Here is a 21,913-nt window from a genome sequence, read left to right as displayed (position 1 = left end):
CAAAAAGTTAGGTTTCAGACTTCCCTGGCAGTCCAGTGGTTAGGACAACACCATCAGGGGGTATGGGTTCAATTCCTGGTCAGAGACCTAGGATCCCTCATGCCAAAAAACCAAAACGTAAAACAGAAGCAGTATTGTAACAAATTCAATGAAGACTTCAAAAATGGTTCACATTGAAAAAAAAAAAATCTTTATCAAAAGATGGCTTTATGTGAAAACACCCTCTCCCTTCTCTGTGTACCTCCAGGGCCTGGGACACATTAAATATCTTCGAAGCCAGTCTTTGGAACTGTCATTGGAACTGCCTGTCATTGGAACTGAGATATATATATATATATGTATGTATATAAATATATTCGAAAAATAGAGCAGCCTCAACAAACACCCTAGGGCTTCTTAACATTCCAGGAGCAACAGCACTAATGATCAATTAAGGACCCTGGTGATGCACAGGAGCAGAGCTCCAGGGAGCGTGGCGACAGGTCTGGGCCAGGTAGAGTTACATCTGATCCTCAGGTCTTGGAACTCCCAGCCTGGGTGGGTTGCTTATGCTGCTGAAGTTGGCAGCTTGTGCTCAGGTAATGAATGGACTGAGGGCCCTGGATACCACATGGAAGTGGTTAGACTTTATTCTAAAGGTACTAGGGAGCCACCGAAGACTTTAGCAGGAGGGGAAAAAAAAAAACCACACTTGAGCAAAACCAAGAAGGAGCTAGAAAACAGATGAGACTCCACTGTAGGCGGTCAGGAAACGGGGTGGGGAGGCCCCGCAATGGCACCCTGGTGCTCAGGCCTCACGCCCTACGGGGGCGCCCAGGCTACACTCCTGTCTGCACCTGGAAACTCAGCCAGGCAGATGTGGCTCTTGGGCAGAACTACACACCCTGAAAGGCTTGGCAGGTCACGACCCTTCTCAGCCTCAGTTCCTCCATCTGCAACCTGGGGGCGTCATTCCTCCTATGGAAGGCAGGATAACAAGGGTGAGGAAAGGGTTTGGAAGAAAGAGAGCTGAAAAGCCTCTCTGACAAAGGCCTGGCTCTTTCCAGGTTTGGATGCCCAGCCTAAAGGGCACCCTGGGTGAGGAGCCAGCTCCCCAATGCCCCCGCCATCCGCAGGAGCCGTGACCTGGTGTCCCCGTGGGGAAACAGGAGGACAGGCTAAATCCACCTCCAGTTAAGGTCAGTGAACAGCAAACAGCTGTGCAGGAAGCGACGCAGCAGGAAGAAACAGGGGCAATTTAAGAGCGATGAAGAATCGCTGGCCCCATGAAGGGTGGCAGCTTGTGGGGCACAGCCGGCGAGGTGAGGGCCACGTGGGCGGCACCGGCCACAGCTCGGACTGGAAATGTCATTATCTGTTATTTACCGCAACAGAGGACGGGAGGCTGCACCAGATCACTGTTCCTGGTAACAGCCGCTAAACAGATTTCCCAGCACGGCTTCCTCCTGCCGGTGCACTCTTGACGGACAATGTACTGACCAGGCCCAGGGAGAAGCCACTGAGGGAGGCGGCAAGGGGTGTCGGGGGGTGCCGGACAGAGGTCTCGGGGGGAAGCCTGGCCGGTGTCCCCAACCCTAACCCAGGCCTACAGAGACTCTGCCCACTCAGTGAGGGGCTGGCCTCACCCGAGCCAGTTTATGACTCAACAACCTCAAACATCTCACATGTGTCTAGCTGCTGCTCAGCCATCTCAGGGTGTCCAGCGGGGGGCCTGGGATACCACACTCGACCGTGAATGGTGAGCCTCAGTGTTGGGGTCGCCATCCCTGCCCCAGTATTGGGGGCACTTAGCCAATGGCCTTCACAGCCCGTGGGCAAGCATCAGACAGCACCTCCTCTCTCTCTTAGTTCTCTGACCAAGGCTCGAACCCATACCCCAGCACTGGGAGTGCAGAGTCTTAACCACTGGACGCCAGGGAAGTCCCTGGCTCTCTCTACTTCCTAAACGGCATGTGGGCAAAGTTCTAAAGCAAGAGGGAGGAGGAACTGTGAGGCTCTGGCTGCGCCAACAGGAGCACGGTATCACCCTGAGCCTCAGTTTCTCCATCTGGAAAATGGGTATAACCACTGCCATTTTTTGCCTATGGACCTTCAGGGGGTTGTGAGGGGCTTATGGCATCATCAGAGGCAGAGGGAGCTCTCGAGAGCACATCCCCACCCCCACCCTGGCTTCCTCCTCCTGAGAGGACACGGGCTCCATCACAGCCTGAGCCAAAGTGAATTGGGAAGCCAACCCACCAGGGCTTTAAAATAACAACAAATCGAGCTGTGTTCTGGAGAGAGATGAGCTTCCAAATCGCAGTTGCAGCTGCTGCTGCTGTGATCTGGTGGGGGGGAGGGGTGGAAATCCCAGGGGAGCAGGTTTGGGGGTAGTGGCCCTGCAAGGACTGGGATGACCTGAGCTTCCTGGGAGGACACTGGTGGATAGCCCCGGAGACCCTTGCCTCTAATCCCTCCAACTACTTCCTTTCACAGGGAGCACGAGAGGCGCAGAGCAGGAAGGGATTTTGACCCAAGGTCACAGTGGGAGCCCAGAGCTGAGCTCTCCTGCACTCCTAACTTCCGGGCCACTCACTAGGGCAAGGGTGCTGCAGGCAGGTATGAGTTTAGGTGACACTGCGTCCCCCAACCCCACCAGCTATGTTTGTCCTCTGATGTACACAGGGACCCATGCCCTCAGTGGACCTCAGACACGGGTGGGATATTGTGTCTGGGGGAGCAAAGGGAGACAGCTGAAGCCAAAATGCAGAGGCTGCGGCCCTGGGAGAGATGCAGATGAGGGAAGAAGCCAGGTCTAACAGGATGAGGGCGTGTCTGCAGCAAGAGAAGGTGGGCCCAGGCCCCCCACCCCAGTCCTGCCCCCTGAAGTGTGTGAAGAGCCTGAAAAAGCAGCAGCTACAGGAAAAGGGCAAAAACTCCCTAACATTACCCAGCCAAGAATGGAATTAGATTTCCATACATAGACCTGGAGAGGAGGTCTTTGATATGTTATTAAGTTAAAAAAGATGAAAAAAGAGAATTAAAGAGTAAGGAGTATATTATGGTCCCATTAACAAACATGTATGTACACATATCTGTGTACATTTGCCTGCATGTGGAGAGAGATACAGAAGGACAAATGTGCAAGCTGCTAAGGTCAGAGGTAAGGCAGGGGTTAATATTTTATATGCTCTGTATTAATGGACAGAGGAGCCTGGTGGGCTACAGTCCATGGGGTCGCTAAGAGTCAGACACGACGGAGCAACTTCACTTTCACTTTTCACTTTCATGCATTGGAGAAGGAAATGGCAACCCACTCCAGTATTCTTGCCTGGAGAATCCCAGGGATGGGGGAGCCCGGTGGGCTGCCATCTATGGGGTCGCACAGAGTCGGACACGACTGAAGCGACTTAGCAGCAGCAGCATGCTCTGTATTATTCAATTTTTATAATTACTGTGCAATTACTCGGTGCCAGCCACTGTTTCTAAGAGCTTACCATGTATTTCACTCAATTCAATCCATACCATGTTATGACATAGGTGAGAAAACTAAGGCAGAGAAGTGAGGTGGCTTGCCCAAGCCAGGAGGAGAACCCAGGCATACCGAATCCAGGGCTCTTAATCTTTATGCAACAGTATAAATTACTTTTCAAAATTCCAGAAAAAGGAAGCCAATAAGGAAATAAAGGAAACGCCATCTCACTACGTCCTTCAATACTTTGGAACCCAAGCAACTGACCCTGGATCCTCCCACCTGGCAAACTCAACAGGTAACGAACGGGTGTGGGGAAGAGGTGAGGAAGGAAGCCACACCCCTTTTCACTTCTGTGTGGTCCAGTGCCCAGGGTGAGGGCTCAGGGACCAGGTCAGGGTGGCCACGTTTTTTGTAAAGGGCCAGAAACTGCAGGATCGTGACCTGTTAGGGCCTGGCCCAGAGTGAACTCTCAGTCACTGGCAGCTTTTGTTATTTCTAACCCTTGGCTGTCTTTCTCCCCCTTATTTACTTATTTGGCTGTGTTGGGTCTTAGTTGCAGGATCGTGCGCTGTGGCATAAAACAAGATTCTCTAGCTGAGGCGTGTAGGCTCGGTAGTTCTAGTGTGCGTGTTTAGCTGCTCTGCGGCATGTGGGATCTTAGTTCCCCAACCAGGGATCGAACCTGCATCCCCTGCATGGCGAGGCAGATTTTTAACCACTGGACCGCCAGGGAAGTCCTTCTTAACTGTCCGCTGAGTCCCCATCTTAGTTGTTCCTGCCTGAATTCAGGGCTTTATTATTGCTAATTGGATAATTCCACATCTGACAGGCTCTTTCCAACCCACGACAAATCCACCTCTGGACGTAAGCTCCCCAGAGACCTACCCGGCGGCTGTCACCTCCTGCTCAGCAGCGTTTGATGCTCTGCGGCCAAAAGCCTGGCACACGGGGCCCCTTGGTGACTGTCACTTCATTCTCTCCCTCCCTCAGGCTGTGTCTCGCCATCACCCCCTCCTTTGTCCCCCCTTCCCCACAACCACCAGGTCTGCCAAACGCCAACCAGTCCCTGTACTTCCTCCTGAAATGTCCCCCGCCACCAGGACCTGGGTAGCCACCCTCCAGGCTCAGCTCAAAGTGAGCTCCACTTTGCAACCCCCTGTACTTCTCAGGTGCCAGCACCCCCCACAGCCCTCCACTCTGGGACCCCCCCACCCAATATCTGTGTCTACAGCACTTGTCAAGCCGAGTTGCGTTATCTGCCATCAGTGGTGAGCTCCTGAGGGCCTGGCTAGAAGGTGCGCTAAGTGAGCAGGGTCCTGGCTGGTCTCTCTCCAGGACACTCTGGGTCTTGCCACCAAGAGCTCAGCCTGGCCTTCAGCAACTCCCCCGCTGCTCAGCTAAAGAAAGCTGAGCGCCGAAGAATTGATGCTTTTGAACTGTGGTGCTGGAGAAGACTCTTGAGTGTCCCTTGCACTGCAAGGAGGTCCAACCAGTCCATCCTAAAGGAAATCAGTCCTGAATATTCATTGGAAGGACTGACTCTGAAACTGAAACTCCAATACTTTGGCCACCTGATGCGAAGAACTGACTCACTGGAAAAGACCCTGATGCTGGGAAAGATTGAAGGCAGAAAGAGAAGGGGACAACAGAGGATGAGATGGTTGGATGGCATCACTGACTCAATGGACATGAGTTTGAGTAAGATCTGGGAGTTGATGGACAAGGAGGCCTGGCGTGCTGCAGTCCATGGGGTCACACAGAGTCGGACATGACTGAACGACTGAACTGAACTGAACTACTGCCTTTGTCCTGACGACCCTGGGCTGAAAGTCTGCATCAAACCTGGCTGACCTTTGATATTTGGGCTGATATTCGAATGGGCTCTGAGCTGCACCAAGTGGCAAAGAAGAAGCTACGTTTGGGGATCAAAGGCCAGGGCATGGGCTCCAGAGCAGGGGGAAAGAAGTGTGCCCTGATGGAGACGTTCTGTTCGTCAGACTCCTGGGTGAGCAGATGTTCCATGATGCCATGTGCTGTCTGGTCCAAGCCTCCGATCCCCGCGACGGCAGCCAAGTCAATTCGTGCCAAGCAGCCAGAGCGGGCCCTCGGGGCAGACGAATTAAGTGACTTTTTCCGGGAATTTAGGAACCATCAGTGGCTGAATGAAAAATCCATCATTGTAATGAGGCACAAACACACGTCTCCTAACATCTGAGTCAGGTCGGGGAGGGGAAAGGGCATGGTGGGGCCAATTTGGAGGCAGCTCAGATGAAATGGCTCAAGGCTTCTGCCTTTGGAGCCTCACCTGAGGGACAGAGGCGCTGAGGGCAGGAGACAGAGCAGGGGACAGGGGGCTTGGATGACTTCCACTGCACCCTCACACAGGAGGGAGGCCCTGGGGGAAAACACCTCCCCCCCAACCCTCATGCCCTGTTGGTGCAACGCAAAATGATGCCCCTGCCAGTTTAAAACAGTCTGACGGGTCCTCAGAAAATTAAACAAAATTATCCCACGATCCAGCAATTCCACTGATGGGTATATACCCATAAGAATTGAAAGTAGAGTCTCAAAGAGATATTTGCATACCCATATTCACAGGAGGGCAGGAGGAGAAGGGAAGAGATGGTTGGACGGCATCACTGACTCAATGGACATGAGCTGGAGCAAACAGTGGCAGACAGTGAAGGACAGGGAAGCCTGGTGCGTGGCAGTCTGTGGGGTCGCAAAGAGCTGGACACGACCAAGCGACTGAACAACAGCAACAACAAATTCACAGGAGCACCAACCATTCATGAGAGCTAAAATGTGGAAGCCACCCAAGCGTCCACTGACAGAGGAATGGGTCAGCCAAATGTGCTACAAATACAATATTAGCATTTAACCTGAAGAAAGGATGTTACAATATTATTATTTAACCTTAAAAAACTAAGACCGTGGCATCCGGTCCCATCACTTCATGGCAAATAGATGGAGAAACAGTGGAAACAATGGCTAACTTTATTTCGGGGGGCTCCAAAATCACTGCAGATGGTGACTGCAGCCATGAAATTAAAAGACGCTTACTCCTTGAAAGGAAAGTTATGACCAACCTAGACAGCATATTAAAAAGCAGAGACATTACTTTGTCAACAAAGGTCTGTCTAGTCAAGGCTATGGTTTTTCCAGTGGTCATGTATGGATGTGAGAGTTGGACTACAAAGAAAGCTGAGTGCAGAAGAATTGACGCTTTTGAACTGTGGTGTTGGAGAAGGCTCTTGAGAGTCCCTTGGACTGCAAGGAGATCCAACCAGTCCATCCTAAAGGAAATCTGTCCTGAATATTCATTGGAAGGACAGATGTTGAAGCTGAAACTCCAATACTTCAGCCATCTAATGTGAAGCGTTGAGTCATTTGAAAAGACCCTGATGCTGGGAAAGATTGAAGGCAGGAGAAGGGGACGACAGAGGATGAGATGATTAGATGGCATCACCAACTCAATGGACATGAGTTTGGGTGAACTCTGGGAGTTGGTGATGGACAGGGAGGCCTGGTATGCTGCGGTTCATGGGGTCACAAAGAGTCAGACGCGACTGAACTGAACTGGACTGAAACAGGAAGTTCTCATATGTGCTACCAAGTGGACAGACCCTGGCGACATTGTGCTAAGTGACAGGAGCCAGTCACAAAAAGACAAACACTGCCCGACTCTTTTATATGAGGTATCTAGAATTGTCAAGCACACAGAACAGAAAGAATTGGGGTGCCAGGGGCTGGGGTGGGTGGGAATGGGGAGTTATCACTTAGTGGGTATAGAGTTTCAGTTTTGCAAGATGAGAAAGTTCTGGAGATGATGGTGGTGACGGTTACACAACAATGTGAATGTACTTGATGTTCCTGAACTGTACATTTAAAAATGATTAAAATGGTAAATTTTAACATTTGTTTGTCTTAACACAAATTAAAAAATAAATAATTTTTAAGGACTCCCCTGGTGGTCCAGTGGCTAAGACTCTGCGTTCCCAGTGCAGGGGGCCTGGATTTGATCCCTGCTCCGACAGCTAGGTCCCATGTGCCACAACTAAAGATCCCACGTGCTGCTACTAAGACCTGGTGCAGTCAAATAAATATTAAAAAAAAACAACCACAAATACATTTCCCCAGGCTATAGCTGCCATCAACAGTGATTCCTCTGGTGGACCTGGGCAAAACCAATTGAAAACTTTCTGTAAAGGATTCAGCATTCGAGATGTTACTAAGAACATCCATGATTCATGGGAAGAGGTCAGAGTTTCAACATGAACAGGAGTTTGGAATAAGTTGATTCCAGTCCTCATGGGTGACTCTGAGGGGTTCAAGACTTCAGTGCAGATGTGGTGGAAAGAGCAAGAGAACCAGAAGTGGAGCCTGAAGATGGGCCTGAATTGCTGAAGTCTCATGATAAAACTTGAACAGGTAAGGACTTGTTTCTTACAGCTGAGCAAAGAAAGTGGTTTCTTGAGATGGAATCTACTCCAGTGAAGATGCTGTAAATACTACTGAAATCACAACAAAGGATTTAGGTTATAACATAAACTTAGTTGATGAAGCAGTGGCAGGGTTTGAGAGGATTGACTCCAATTTTAGAAGTTCTATGATGGGTAAAATACTATCAAACAGCATTCCATGCTACAGAGCAAGTGTTCATGAAAGGAAGAATCAATCATTGTGGCAAAATTCACTGTTGTCTTATGTCAGGGAATTGTCGCAGTTGCCCCAAAGTTCAGCAACCACCACCCTGATCACAGTCAGCATGGGGAGGGCAAGGGGAGCAAGACTGAGGCAAGAAGCCACCAGCAAAAAGATTACCATTGGATGAAAGGCTCAGGTGATGGCCAGCCTTTTTCAGAAATAAAGCGTTTTAAAATTAAAGAGAAAGGGTGAGTCGCTCAGTCATGCCTGACTCTTTGCGACCCCATGGACTGTAGTCTGCCAGGCTCTCCTGTCATGGGATTCTCCAGGCAAGAATATTGGAGTGGGTAGCCATTCCCTTCTCCAGGGGATCTTCTGCATTGCGGGTGGATTCTTCACCATCTAAGCCACCTGGGAAGCTCTGAAATTAAGGCATGTACTTTTTTTTTTAAGACATAATGCTATTGCATACATTTAGACTAGATAGCAGACTAATAACAGACACATAATACACTACAGTAGGCACTTCCCGGGCGGTCCAGTAGCTGAGACTGTCCTCCCAGTGCAGGGGGCTCAGGTTCAAGCCCTGGTCAGGGAATTAGATCCCACATACCACAACTAAAGATTCTACATGCTGCAGCAAAGATTGAAGATCCCACGTGCTGCAACTAAGACCCAGTGCAGCCAAGTAAATAAATATTAAAAATAATAGACCCCAGTAAAGTGTAAATATGACTTTTATATGAACTACGACACCAACAATATTTGCTTTACTGCAGTGGTCTGGAACCAAACCCACAGCATCTCTGAAGTATGCCTGTACAGACTTTTTTGTGTATATATATTAAACTTGATACAACCACATGCTAAATTCACCAACATCAACCTTTTGTATTTAGAGTCTTTCAGATTTTCTAGTTTTTTGATCATGCTTTCGTGATAACGACAGTCCTAGCTATTCTCCAATCCATACATCACACATTTCTTTTTCGACCGTGATTGCCCTGCTTTGGCTTCCAGTACAATGTTGAGCAGAAGTGGTGACGGAACTTGTCTTATTCCTGACTTTATGAGGAAGGTTTTTAATATTTAACTATCGAGTATGATGTTTCTTCTCCTCCTGTGTTCTGCTTCTCCTAGGAAGGGAAAATGTGACATGTGAAGGCTTCCATCTGAAAGAATGGAGCGGCAGCGTGGCAGAATGACTCACCCCAGGGACCCAGCTCCCCACTACCTGGCCAGGGGGCCCAAGCAGGCCACACCACTGAACCGAGCCCCTGTTCTCCATCTGTGACTGGAACAGCCTCACCTCCCCTGCTTCCCTACAGCTGTGTCTTAAGGACCAAAAAGGATGACTTCTGCGAAAGAGCTTTATAAACTCCAAAGGACATCGCATGGTCAGACAGTGGTCTCCGTGGCCACTGTTTGCCAGAGTGAGGATGGTCTGAGGGAGGGTGCTGGAGACTCTTAAGCTGAGGTTGGAGGGCTGTGGTGCAGGGGAGGGTGTGGGGAGCAAGACGAGCAGAGAGGAGGCAGTCACTGAAGGTCCTTCAGCACTGCCCTAAGCCAGGCCTGGGGCTGTGACCTCAGAGCAGGGGGTTTCCAACTCAAGGAGGATCAGAACCCCCAGGAGTGCTGCTTGTTAAACACACTGCCTCCGCAGGCACCATTCCTATTCACTAGGTGCTGTGGACCAAGTGCTTGTGTCCCCTCAAAATTCATGTACTGGGGGCTTCCCTAGTGGTCCAGTGGTTAAGAATCTGCCTGCCAATGCAGGGGACGTGGGTTTGATCCCTGGTCCAGAAAGATCCCACATGCCAAGGGGCAGCTTAGCCCATGCAGCACAACTACTGAGCCTGTGCACTGAAATTACGGAAGCCTGTGACCCCTAAAGCCCATGCTCCAAACAAGAAAAGCCACTGCAACGAGAAGCCAGTGCACTGCCGCTGGAGAGTAGCCCCCCTTCGTGGCAACTGGAGAAAGCCCGAAGGCAGCACCAAAGACCTAGCGGAGCCAAAATAAATAGACCAGTTATTAAAGCTCTACCCTCAGTGTGATGCATTTGGAGGTGGGCCTTTGGGAGGCTATGAGCGTTCAAAGAGAGTTCAATGAGAGCTCATGAGGGCGCGACCCTTGTGATAGATTAGTGGCCCCAGGGTTACTGCCTGTGGCAGGGTCTGCACTGACCTCAGCAGGATATCCCTCCTCAGAGCCTTAAGTAGGGTGGGGGCAGGGATCAAGTTCTGGCCTGGCCCCTTTCCTCCAGCGCCCCCTTCCTGGGCAGGGATTGCCTGCTCCCCACCCTAAACTTTAGGTGTCCCCTAAAGACTTTGAACAAAGCACGGGACTGCCTCATTCTTTTCCCCCAGAACTCAGCACATGTTACTGAGACAATCATTTCATGTGCAGGCTCCTCAGTTCCCACACCGTGGAACACATTTTAGCTGAGACCAGAGAAAAATCTGATTGCTTTCCTTGCACGGTGGCAATGCCATCCTGGGCTCGGGTGGGCTATTCAGCAGCCCTGCCCAGCCTCCCCACCACTGGTGAAGCCAGACTCTCAATTAAACTGAAAGCCGGCGGGCTCAGATCCTAAGCAATTAAGAGTGCCAGTCCTCTAATTAACCAGCTGCCCCTCTCCCTTTGCACCACAGCCTTCTGATAATGAGAGCAAGCAGCCTGGGCATGCAAGCCCAATTAGTGGGAGACTCTGCTCTGAGGACCAGCACCGTGGGTTCCATCTCGTTAGCTTGAGGCCAGGGCTCTTTCGGGGGAAGGCTCTATGTGGCCAGGAGCACCTGAGACATGGATCTGGACACTCTCCATGACAGAGATCTCCCCAGCATCCCTTCTCTGCAGCCTGCCCGCCTGGGAGCCATGCTACAGGCCATTGCAAAAGGTGTGGAGGGGAGAGAGAAATAAATAGGGAGGCACCCCAGAAATTGGTGAACTCTAACCAGAGGGCTCCTGACACCCCTAATTAGGGCAGTGCCTTATTAGAGCTCTCTCAGCACCCCCAGGGCTGCCTCAGTAACCCTAAGCCCAACTGTAATTAATTACCCATAATTATTTAATACTTCCAGTCCAGAGGGCAAGCATCTGTGTGTCTTTACACTGTATCACCCAATGCCTGCCCCAGTATATATCTATATGACAATAAATATTTGTTGCAAGAGTGAAGAGATGACATTGTCCTCCCCTCCCAGACACTAGAGAACCCCTGTACAAGGACCATGTGGCTAAGTCTGGGCCTCCCTCTTGATTCTCCAGGGACTCAGCTCCTCAGGGACCACCACCTGGCAACATGGCCCAGGGTGCCCTCCCTGCCTTAAAGGCCTGCATCCTCATGGTTAGGCACTTGCCTGGCCCATTTCCAGCTAGGTTCCTCTGCACTGCTATTCTCCCCTCCCTGGAATGCCCTTCGCTCTGCTTTCAGCCTCTCAGAAGCCTGCCCAACCTTCAGAAGCCAGCTCCTCTAGGCAGCCCTCCTAATTGTCCTCAGGCCTGGAAACCCTGGTCCTAGCCATTGTCAGCATGACTCTAGAGAGTACTGTCTGACCACCTTGACCACGAGGATCTGAGGGAAGTGGCCATCCTTGACCCTTCTCCTTTTGGATTCCCCTAACCCAGAATTTGGAGAAGGCAATGGCACCCCACTCCAGCACTCTTGCCTGGAAAATCTATGGACGGAGGAGCCTGCTAGGCTGCAGTCCACGGGGTTGCTAAGAGTTCGGCACTACTGAGCGACTTCACTTTCACCTTTCACTTTCATGCATTGGAGAAGGAAATGGCAACCCACTCCAGTGTTATTGCCTGGAGAATCCCAGGGACGAGGGAGCCTGGTGGGCTGCCGTCTATGGGGTCGCACAGAGTCGGACATGACCGAAGCGACTTAGCAGCAGCAGCAGCAGCCCAGAATTAGCCCAGAATAGGCCGAATAAGTGACTGAGTGTTAGGGTCATCTGAGGAACTTGCACAAAATCCTGGAGTTTTCCCTGTTTAAGACATCCAATGCTGGAGAGCTACGAAGGCTTTCAGGAAGAGGTTTTTATATAAATTACAAAAAACGTGGGACTAACTGTGGGAATTCCAATTTTCAGTTCAAGAAAATATGAATTCAAAAAGGAAAACATAGGTTGCTATGGTTTGAATTGTGTCCCATCGAAATTCTCACGCTGAAGCCCTAATGCCCAAGGTGACTGTGTTTGGAGACAGGGTCTTTAGTTGGTGATTAAGGTTATGTAACGTCATAAGGGTGGGACCCTGATCCGATAAGACTGGTGTCCTTGTACGAAATAGGAGAGAGACTGCAGCTCTCTCTCCACCACGTGTGGACACAGTGAGAAGGCGGCCGTCTGCAAGCCAGGAGGGGAGTCCTTCCAAGAAACCAAACTGGTCAGCACATTGATCTTGGACTTCCCAGCTTCTAGACTCTGAGAAATCAGTTTCTGTTGTTGAAGCTGCCCAGTCTGTGGTCTTATGTTATGGCAGCCTGGGCTGACTGACCCATGGGAAATCACAAAACCTCTCCCAAGGTATACGAGGTCAGTTCCATTTTTAGTAACAGCTGGGCAGTCTGACGGAGAAGGCAATGGCAACCCACTCCAGTACTCTTGCCTGGAAAATCCCATGGATGGAGGAGCCTGGTGGGCTACAGTCCATGGGGTCGCTAAGAGTCGGACACGACGGAGCGACTTCACTTTCACTTTTCACTTTCATGCATTGGAGAAGGAAATGGCAACCCATTCCAGTATTCTTGCCTGGAGAATCCCAGGGATGGGGGAGCCCGGTAGGCTGCCATCTATGGGGTCGCACAGAGCTGGACACGACTGAAGCGACTTAGCAGTAGCAGCAGTAGGGCAGCCTGAACAGCTAGCCTCAAGGTGAATTAATCTTAACAGCGGTACAGGACTTCCTGGTGGTCCCAGTGCAGAGGGTCTGGGTTCAATCCCTGATTGGGGAACTAGATCGCACATGCTGCAACGAGGAGTTCAAGAACTGCAAATAAAGATATCGCATGCCACAGCCAAAGAAGCCCCCACATGCCGCAACCAGGACCCAGCACAGTCAAATAAACGTTTAAAAATAATAATAGCGATGATCACAATGACAGGGACCCTTTACTGAGTGTTTCCAGTGGACCTGACATTAAGGACTTCCCGTGCATTAGCTCATCTACTTCTCACACTCACCCATGCTCAGCGGTGATGTAGTTCTATCACCCCATTTATAGGTGAAGAAACAAAGGTTACGTGACTTGCACTGTGGCTGAGCCGGGACCACAACTCAGGTCCATCTGCTGAGGAGCAGCACTTACTGCCAGCTCCGGAGACCTGTGACCTCTTACTGTGCAGGGCCAAGTGACGTCTCACCCTGACTCACTTGCAGTCTAGGACCCTCTTTCCTTCCTAAGACCCTTAATCACCCCCTCTAATCCCTTCCTATTTGCTTAAAATACAAACTGAAAAGGCTGATTCTCTTAGCATATGGCCCCCCTCCCTATGTTACCTTGTCCTCAACCTCAGCATCTCCCAATGACAGCCACTGACACCTAACTCATCTCCTCTTTTCACTCCACATCCCCCTGCAACACATTCATCAGACAGCAGCTGGTGAGTTTCTTAAACACACAAAACAGGGACTTTCCTGGTGGTCCCGTGGTTAAGACTTCCCATTCCCAGTGGAGGGGGTTCGGGTTCAGTCCCTGGTCGGGGAACTAGATCACACACGCCACAGCTAAAGATCCTGCATGAGGCAACTAAGACCTGGTGTAGCAAAACAGATAAAATAAGTATTTTTCTTAAAAAAAAAAACAAAAACAGATCATGTTACATCCTTGCTTAAAATGCTCCACTGGCATCCCATGAAAGTTATCATCAAACCTCAACTCCTGACCTTGACTTACAAAGCTCTGTGTGATCAGCTGTGCCCAGCTCTCCCTCCCTCTGCCCCAGATGCCGTCATTAGTTCACTGAACATGCCCAGCTGGTTTCTGCCTCAGGACTTTTATGCTTGCTAATCCCCCTGCCTGCAACACCCTTCCACCTGGGTCTTTGTGAGGCTGGCTCCTGCTCATGGTAAGGTCTGAGCTCACAGGGAGGCCTTCCCTGAGCACCCAGGCATGCTCTACAGCATCACCTTGTTTTTGTTGACTAGAGTCCCCAATCTACCTGACGTTACATTTGTTTGTTTACTGTCTGTCTTCTCCCACCCCTGGCAAACAAGCTCCATGACTTTATCTTGCTCATGGCACTTCTAGCACCTAAAACAGGGCCTGCACACAGCAGGCCCTCCACTACTTGCATAAAGGGAAAATGAATGCCTGAGTGAATGGCACAGTCTTCTCATGGCTGGTTCAAGACCATCCCCCAAATGCCCCTCATTCAGTGGTGGCCCCAGCTGCCACCCTCTCCTCCTAATGTCATCCAAGAATAAGTCCCCCTAGAAGCTCAGCAGACTCTTCCTCTCACCACCCAAGCCAGGACCAAGTCCTCAGCCTGCCGCAAAATAAGAACAATTTCAGCTGGAAACATCCTCTGGACCAGCCCGGTGCTCCAGGGTAGCCTGGGATTGGGATGGTGGCAGTATCCATGAAAGAGCATTGCCCTACCCCCTCATCCGCTGAGGTCCTCCCCTGGGATCCCTGCTGTTGCCAAGGAAATGGCTCTGCAGGGAGCAGCTGGCATTAACCCATCAGCAATCAGGGTCGGTGGCTGGCCTCTGGGGCAGAGGCCCCAGACTTTCCCAGGGGATGGAGACAAGGCTCTGACCCCCCGCCCCCTTCATGGTCCCACAAACCCAGACATTTACAGCAATTGTGGGGTTGAGGGGCAGAAGAAGGAAACAGGTGGAACTCACATAAAAGAACCTGCCCGGGTGCTGGAGCAAGACACTCCCGAGTCCCTGTGTCCATCACCCCGTTGGCATTTATCTGGCCCAGATCTATGGAGGCTTATGGAGGAGCAGCTCAGCAGTGCCCACCCCTCCGGACACTCAGGCCCCTGCTGCTCCTCCACTGTTCTTGTGCCTCTCACCAGTTAATCCACATTCCTCAGCCCAGTTCACCACATGTGACAGAACAGGGGAAAAGTGGTTTAGCTGAAATTCCGGCTTTCCCATCCATTCATTTTGTGCATTAACTTCTTTGCACCTTGGTTCTCTCATCCAGCTTTTGAACATCACTGAAAATGCCCTTGTCAAGATTGCCAATGGCCTCTGTGTTGCCAAGTCCGTGTTTATTTCTTTGATGTTCCCATATTTTACAGTCCTTTCAACTATTATTAATGCCCTGCTGCACCCCCAATCTTCTCTCCCCTGTTACTTCCTCCCAGAATTTATTTCTTCCTGAAATCTTATCTATTTGATCATGACTTGCTTTTGGTTCCCTCACCCACGTACTCTCAAGAAAGAAGGTTCTTTATCTGTCTTGTTTACCAAAATAACTCCAGGCTTAAAATAATGTCTAGCACATGGAAGTTACTTGAGGATGGGTTCTAGTAAAACCGGAGTGGAAAAGAAAGCAAGAAAAAGGCATGGTATCTTGGGACCAGTGCTTCTAAGCTAGGAGGGCAGTAAAGCGAGGTCCCATGATGACAGCTGTGCGATAGTGGCTAAAGGCTAGAGCAGGAATAAGAGTCCAGAAGAGATTCTGGCAGGGGAAAGAAAAAGTAGCCTTCGTGCAATAGAGAATAAAATTCAGATGCTAAGAAACCTTGAGGATTAGGAGGCACATTATTCTTCGGTCAATAAGGAAAGAAAGGCAATTAGAAACGCCAGGAAAACCAGTTATGTTAAGGTGCTTCCTTGGTGGCTCAGTGGTAAAGAATCTGCCTGCCAGTGCAGGACACACTTGTTCTATCCCTGGTTGGGAAGATCCCACTTGTTACAGAACAGCCAAAGCCAGGCTCCACAGCTACTGAGCCTGCGCTCTAGAGCCCGGGAGCCGCAACTGCTGAGCCCACGTGCCACAGCCGTGGAAGCTCCAGGGCCCTAGAGCCCGTGCTCCTCAACAAGAGAAGCCGCCACAGAGAGAAGCCACCGCTGGGGAGCAGCCCCTGCTCGCCGCAACTGAAGAAAGCCCGTGCAGCCATGAAGGCCCGGCACAGCTAAAAATAAATACATGAAGTTTTTATAAAGTTATTTCAAGAAGTCGTGGACTCAATATGAAACAGTTTTATATATGGCATAATTTAGAACGATCAGTGGAGTACAAGAAAAGGAGAAAAATCCATTTGGCCTTGCTACTCATTTGAGTTGCCAGGGATCAAGAGGAAAATCGCATTTATTTAAAACAACTAATAACGTTTACTGAGTACTTATGTGCCAGACAAGGTTTTAAGAGCTTTGCATATACTATCTAATCCTCACGACTCTCTAAGGTATATGTTATCATTGTCCCTATTTTATAAGTGAGGCTCGACATAGTAAATAAGCTTTCTGGAGTCAGTCACACAGCTACCAGAAGAGCTGAATTCATACACAGTCCTGCGAGGCCCAGAGGTCCGCTCCCCAGAGCTGGCACTAGAAGCCTAGCCATGCGACCTTCCGAACCCAGTCCTTCTCGCCATGAAGCATAGGGTACCATGTGTGCACACATGTATCGTTTGGTCACTAAGTCATATCTGACTCTGCGACCCCATGGACTGTAGCCTGCCAGGCTTCCCTGTCCATGGAACTTCCCAGGCAAGAACACTGGAGTGACTGGCCATTTCCTTCTCTAGGGGAACTTCCTAACCCAGGGATCGAACCTGCGTCTCCCACATGGGCAGGCGGGTTCTTTACTGCTGAGCCACCGGGGAGGCCTGCACACGTATATGCACAAACGCATATACACTCTCCTGAGAGTCAGGACGCAGAGCCACGAAGTGGCAGGGCTGGTCCTGGCTGGGAAGCCAGAGCAGGGCCTTACCTTCCTGCAGTCTTTGCAGAACACGGAGGAGCTGCCGAGGAAGCCCAGCACCTCCCCGCAGAGCAGACACTGGGAGAGGCCATTCCCCATCACGTTGCGCCTCATGGTCTCCAGCCGCTCCACCAGCCGCCTGCGGCACAGGACACGGGGTCAGACGGTGCGGGCTTCGTCTCCAACCTGACGGCCGCCTGCCCGGCAGCCCCGGGGCCCCCACACCATACCACATCCCAGGGGCCATTCCCTCACCTTCGGTGTTTTCCCTGCACACTCCTTCCCCTGGCTAATTCCGAATCATTCATTCACTTACCCACCGTGAACTGGGTGCCTATAGTATGCCAGACACTAGGAATATTGTAGCAAAGAAGACAGAGAGGGACACAGTCTCTGTTCTCATGGAATTTACGTTTAAGAATGACAGAAAGTCTATAAACAAGCAAAGTGACAGACTTCCCTGGCAGTCCACCAGCTAAGACTTCTCCCTCCCCATTCAGGGGGCCTGGGTTCGACCCCTGGTCAGGAAACTGGAGCCCACGTGCTGCTACTGAAGATCCCAAGGGCCGCAACTAAGACCCGGCACAGCCAAATAGATACGAAAATAGAGAGAACAAGCACAGTGACTTCAGAGAGGGGAGAGGCTACGGAATAAAATAAGCGGGGGTGGGAGGGGGCAGGACATGGTGGGTGGTGGTTAGTGAAGGCCTCTCTGAGGACATCGGAACTGAGAGGGGAAGGATAACAAGGACCAAATGTGTGAAGAGCTGGTGGAGCATCCGTGCAGAGGAGCAAAAAGTACAAGAGCAAGGCCCTGGAGCACTGGAGCAGCAAGGGGGCTGTGGGTTGGGGGGTACTATACTGCCTGGGACAAAGGAGGCAGGAGGGGGCCGGGAGAGGCCAGATTACACAGCCCCTCGGCCCACTGTGACCCCTGTTTTGTGACAACCTGTCACACAACACTGTCACGCCCACAATACGCAGCCACTTCTTTTCCATTGGCGGCTGTGTCTCCAGTATCCAGTGGATTCTCAGCAAAAATTATTATTATTTTTGTGGCTACTCCACGCAGGATCTTCATCGGTTCCCCAACCAGGGATCGAACCCAGGCCCCCTGCAGAGGAAGCTCAGAGCCTTAACCAGGGGCCACTAGGGAATTCCTTCCCTCAGCGAAAATTCATAAATACATGGAGGACAGTGTGTGGGTACACTGTCTCCTGTAAACCTCACAATGCTCCCACAAGGAGGATGCTGTCCCCCGCCCCCCATTTTAAAGATGAGAAGACTGAGGCTGCGAGGTGTGAGGTCACCTGCCAGGATGGCACAGCTCCTCAGAGGTAGAGCTGAGGCCACACCCAGGCCCCCCATCTCATGGCAACTCCACTGTCTCCCCTGGGGTGATCAGGCCCTGCCTGGGGGCCAAGGGAGGGCAGACTGGGCACTGAGGCTGCTTCTGCCCCCAGAAGTCAGCAGACACTCCTGACTTCCACAGCGGTCGCTGTCCCTCCTCCAGGGACCTCCAGGGTCCTGGCAATAAACTCAGCTTCAACCTTGGCCTGACCTGCTTGTTCTCAGGGGACCTCCTATCAGTGGAAACACACAGGACACACTTCCTGTTTCTGAGATGATTTCCTGCCTCCTGGGTCATTCTTGCCTCAGCCAAATCCAGTGCTTACGACACAGCCAGACCACGTGAGCAGCAGGGGGAAGACAGCCCAGATGATGGGGGTCAGGGGGTTGGGTGCAAACGCTTCTCACAGCTTAGGGGAGCCCACAGGGAACACCCTCATCGGCCCCGGGCACACCTTACTGGGGGAGCCCGAAGGGTGTGGCGCTGGCCTGTCAGTCATCAGCACCTGCACCTCTGAGGCATTCCGAGCCTTGCTGGACCCTCAGGCTAGGTCTGAGAGGCGGTGGTGCCCCAGCCAGGGGTGGAGGGGGAAAGAGCACTAGACATCTGCTGCAAATGCTCTCTGGAATGAAACAGTAGTAATACGCCCGTATGAAGCGAGGCACACACGATAAACTGGACAGCAGTGGTCTTTGCGCCGGCGCTTTCACTTTCCAGAACTCTGCATTTCTACAATGTCTGGTTTTTCCGTATATTTCATAGAAGAAGATAAACAGAGAAAGAACAAGGAGACCAGAATCAAATCAATTCCCGTCGGTGCCCAGCATTTATGTCTTCCTGCTTGCGTGGCCTGTGTTTTTCAGACTGTCTAGGAAACATGAATTGCTTTTGCAATTAAACAAATAAAAAGACACAACAAAACTGAAGACTGTGTAGGAGTCGGCTCCAGACGCCGGAGGCCAAGAGAGCTTAGATAAGCTGGAGAGCGGCTCCTAATGGTCTCTGATGGGAGAACCCAGGGTTCAGCCTCTGCTAAATCCTTGCCCTGGCTGAACCACAGTGACCCTCCTGTGCGCAGAGTTGAACAGACCCTAGTGTGCACTCATTCATCCTCCCCATAGCCTAGGGCCCAGGCTGCTATCCCCATCTTACACAGGGGTATACTGAGGCTCAGACAGGCTGGGTTATGAACCTACTCCAGTCCCGGGGTGTTCAGGCCGATTTGACCCTCTCCCAGAGACAAGCCGGCACGAGGACCCAGGGTGCCAGACTCCCAGCCCGCTGATCTGGCACTGACTGCCCTGCCTCCCTCTCCAGGCCCCACTTCTGCCCGCTCTCAGGAGCAGCCCTTACCCGACCCTCTGCTGCTCCAGGGTGTCAAGGTGCTCGGCCCTCTGGATGACCTGCAGGATGGCCTCCACCTCGGCTGGGCTGAGGCACTGGCTCTTCCTCTGCTTCTCTGTCTGGAAGGTGTGCACAGACCAGCCGGTGTGCAGCCTAGAGAGAGCACAGCACACAAGTCCAGCCCCAGTGCAAGCCGGCACCCCCACCACCCCCACCAAGGCCCCGTGGGCACGGTCTATGTGTCGGGCGCATGCCAGTCCCTAAACGCTGTCTCGGCCACCCACCAGCTCCTGGGCCCCACGAAGACGGCAGCACGCCCTTAGCATCTGGTGGGGGGCGGGGCATGGAAGGTACAAAAGGCCACAGCACAAGAGGTTTCAAGGGAAGACGATCAAGAGAAGACTGAGCACCTGGATCTGAGTCTTGGAAGAAAGCAAGATGGACAAGAAGGACCATCGACTGGGTTACAAACACTGACAGCTTCCCTGGTGGCTCAGTGGTAAAGAATCTGCCTGGCAATGCAGGAGACATGGGTTCCATCCTGGCTCTGGGAAGATGCCACATGCTGTGGAGCAACCAAGCCCGTGAGCCACAACTACTGAGCCTGTGCTCTAAAGCCTGGGAGCCACAGTTCCTGAAGCCCCATGCTTGAGAGCCTGTCCTCTGCAACAAGAAAAGCCGCTGCAACGAAAAAGCCTATATACCACAACCAGAGACTGGCCCCTCCTTGCCAAAACTGGAGAAAAGCCCACACGGCAACCAAGACCACACACAGCCAAGAATAAAAATAGATAAATAAAACTACATATAGATTAAAAAAAAAAAAACAAGATGCTGAGGATAGAAGGGGATTCATGGAGCGTTTTGAAAACCAGAGGGATTCGGGGCAGGAGGGTCACAGCAACACAGGAGGAGCGGTGGTGAGGCCCGGCCCAGGGCTCTGCAGGCCGCCTCCCCCCCGGACCCCTGGCATCCCGCCAGGCAGGCCTCCCCATCTCTCAGAGGAGGGAAGCGGCAGGAGGCAGTCAGATGCCTTTGCAAAGGCAAGTCCGAGGTCAGAAGGCTTCCTGGCCTGGGTCGCTCACATCTGGTAGCTGCTGAGAGCCATGCCAGGCTGCCCCAGGGGACCCCTCCCCATAGACAAAGGAGGCTGACTCAGGGCTGCCAGACGTACACGGAACTGCAAACCCCGAGCAAGAACCTTTGGCGATGCCCAGTGCCTAGCAGCACGCCCCCCGACTGTGGGGCCTCGCACAGGGGACAGCACCAACAGCTGCTCCTGCCTCGCTTGTGTTCCAGGCTGTGCTCTGTCTCCAGGCCTTTGCTCAAGCTGTACCCTCCTCCTGGGGTGCCCGCCCTCTCCCTAAGCCTCACTCCCTTTCTTTTATAGGACATCTTCTAGATACGGTCTTTATAGGAGGCTTTTCCTTGATCCCTCCAAAACGGGTTAAGGAGAGCCCATTCTCGGAGTTCCCTATGGCCTGGGCATAGCTCCACCATGAGGCTTAAACGTTATTACGAGGCAAGGTAGGTCCTTGTGTCTCCCCTTAGAATGGGAGTCCTGAGGGCTGTGCCCTGCCCCATCTGGCCTCTGCCCACCTCTCCATCTTCCTTGCATGCCATTCAGCCCCTCACTCTGCATTCAAGCCACCCTGACCTCCTGCCAGGCCTCTGCAGGCCATGTCCCTTCTACCCCAGGACCTTTGCACTTGCTGTTCCTTCTGCCAAGATGCGCTTCCCCCATATTTTCAGCTAGTATTTACCCTTCCTCCAGGCTTCAACATAAGCATCACACTCTCAGGGAGACCTCCCCCAGACCCTAGATTATTAGCACTGCACTCTGCCTGACTGCCTGTTTCTACCGACAAAGCAGCTGCACACGGGCAATCGTGTGTATCATGCTCCCTGCTCCCCATCAGTGCCTGAAGACAAGGCACCTTACTGGTCTTGTTCACTGCAGTCCAATAGTCCTGGCACATAGCAGGGGTTTAGAAAATGTGTGATGGCAGCTGGAAGATGGGAGAACAGATTCTAAGCTGGAGCCAAAGAAGATAACTTGCCCCAGCCTCCCAGAGGCACAGTACCTGGCTGCGGGGGTTTGTAACACTATCCTTTAAGGAGCCCAGCATTACAAGGAGCCTGGCATTACAAGGCAGCACACCCCAGAGAGAGATAAAAGCATCTGCTCTTCTAAAAGGTGCTACGACAGCTTCCGGCT

The 21,913-nt window shown here is 51.7% G+C and overlaps 1 protein-coding gene across 12 annotated transcripts in view; it reads right to left on the bottom strand.

Moving 5' to 3' along the window:
• Positions 1-21,913, bottom strand: part of RPH3AL (rabphilin 3A like (without C2 domains)) — a 138,439-nt gene that overhangs the window by 64,444 nt on the left and 52,082 nt on the right. For all 12 annotated transcript variants that reach the window (XM_069603095.1, XM_069603088.1, XM_069603090.1 and 9 more), the window contains 2 exons: positions 19,705-19,848; positions 17,010-17,139 (listed from right to left, as the gene is read on the bottom strand). In XM_069603095.1, the coding sequence (XP_069459196.1) occupies positions 17,010-17,139; positions 19,705-19,848 (274 nt within the window). The remainder of the gene's footprint in view (positions 1-17,009; positions 17,140-19,704; positions 19,849-21,913) is intronic.

Source organism: Ovis canadensis, chromosome 11, assembly GCF_042477335.2.
Source record: "Ovis canadensis isolate MfBH-ARS-UI-01 breed Bighorn chromosome 11, ARS-UI_OviCan_v2, whole genome shotgun sequence".
Taxonomy (NCBI): domain Eukaryota; kingdom Metazoa; phylum Chordata; class Mammalia; order Artiodactyla; family Bovidae; genus Ovis; species Ovis canadensis.
The sequence above is the reverse complement of the archived record's forward strand: the minus strand, read 5'-3'. Positions and strand labels throughout refer to the sequence as shown.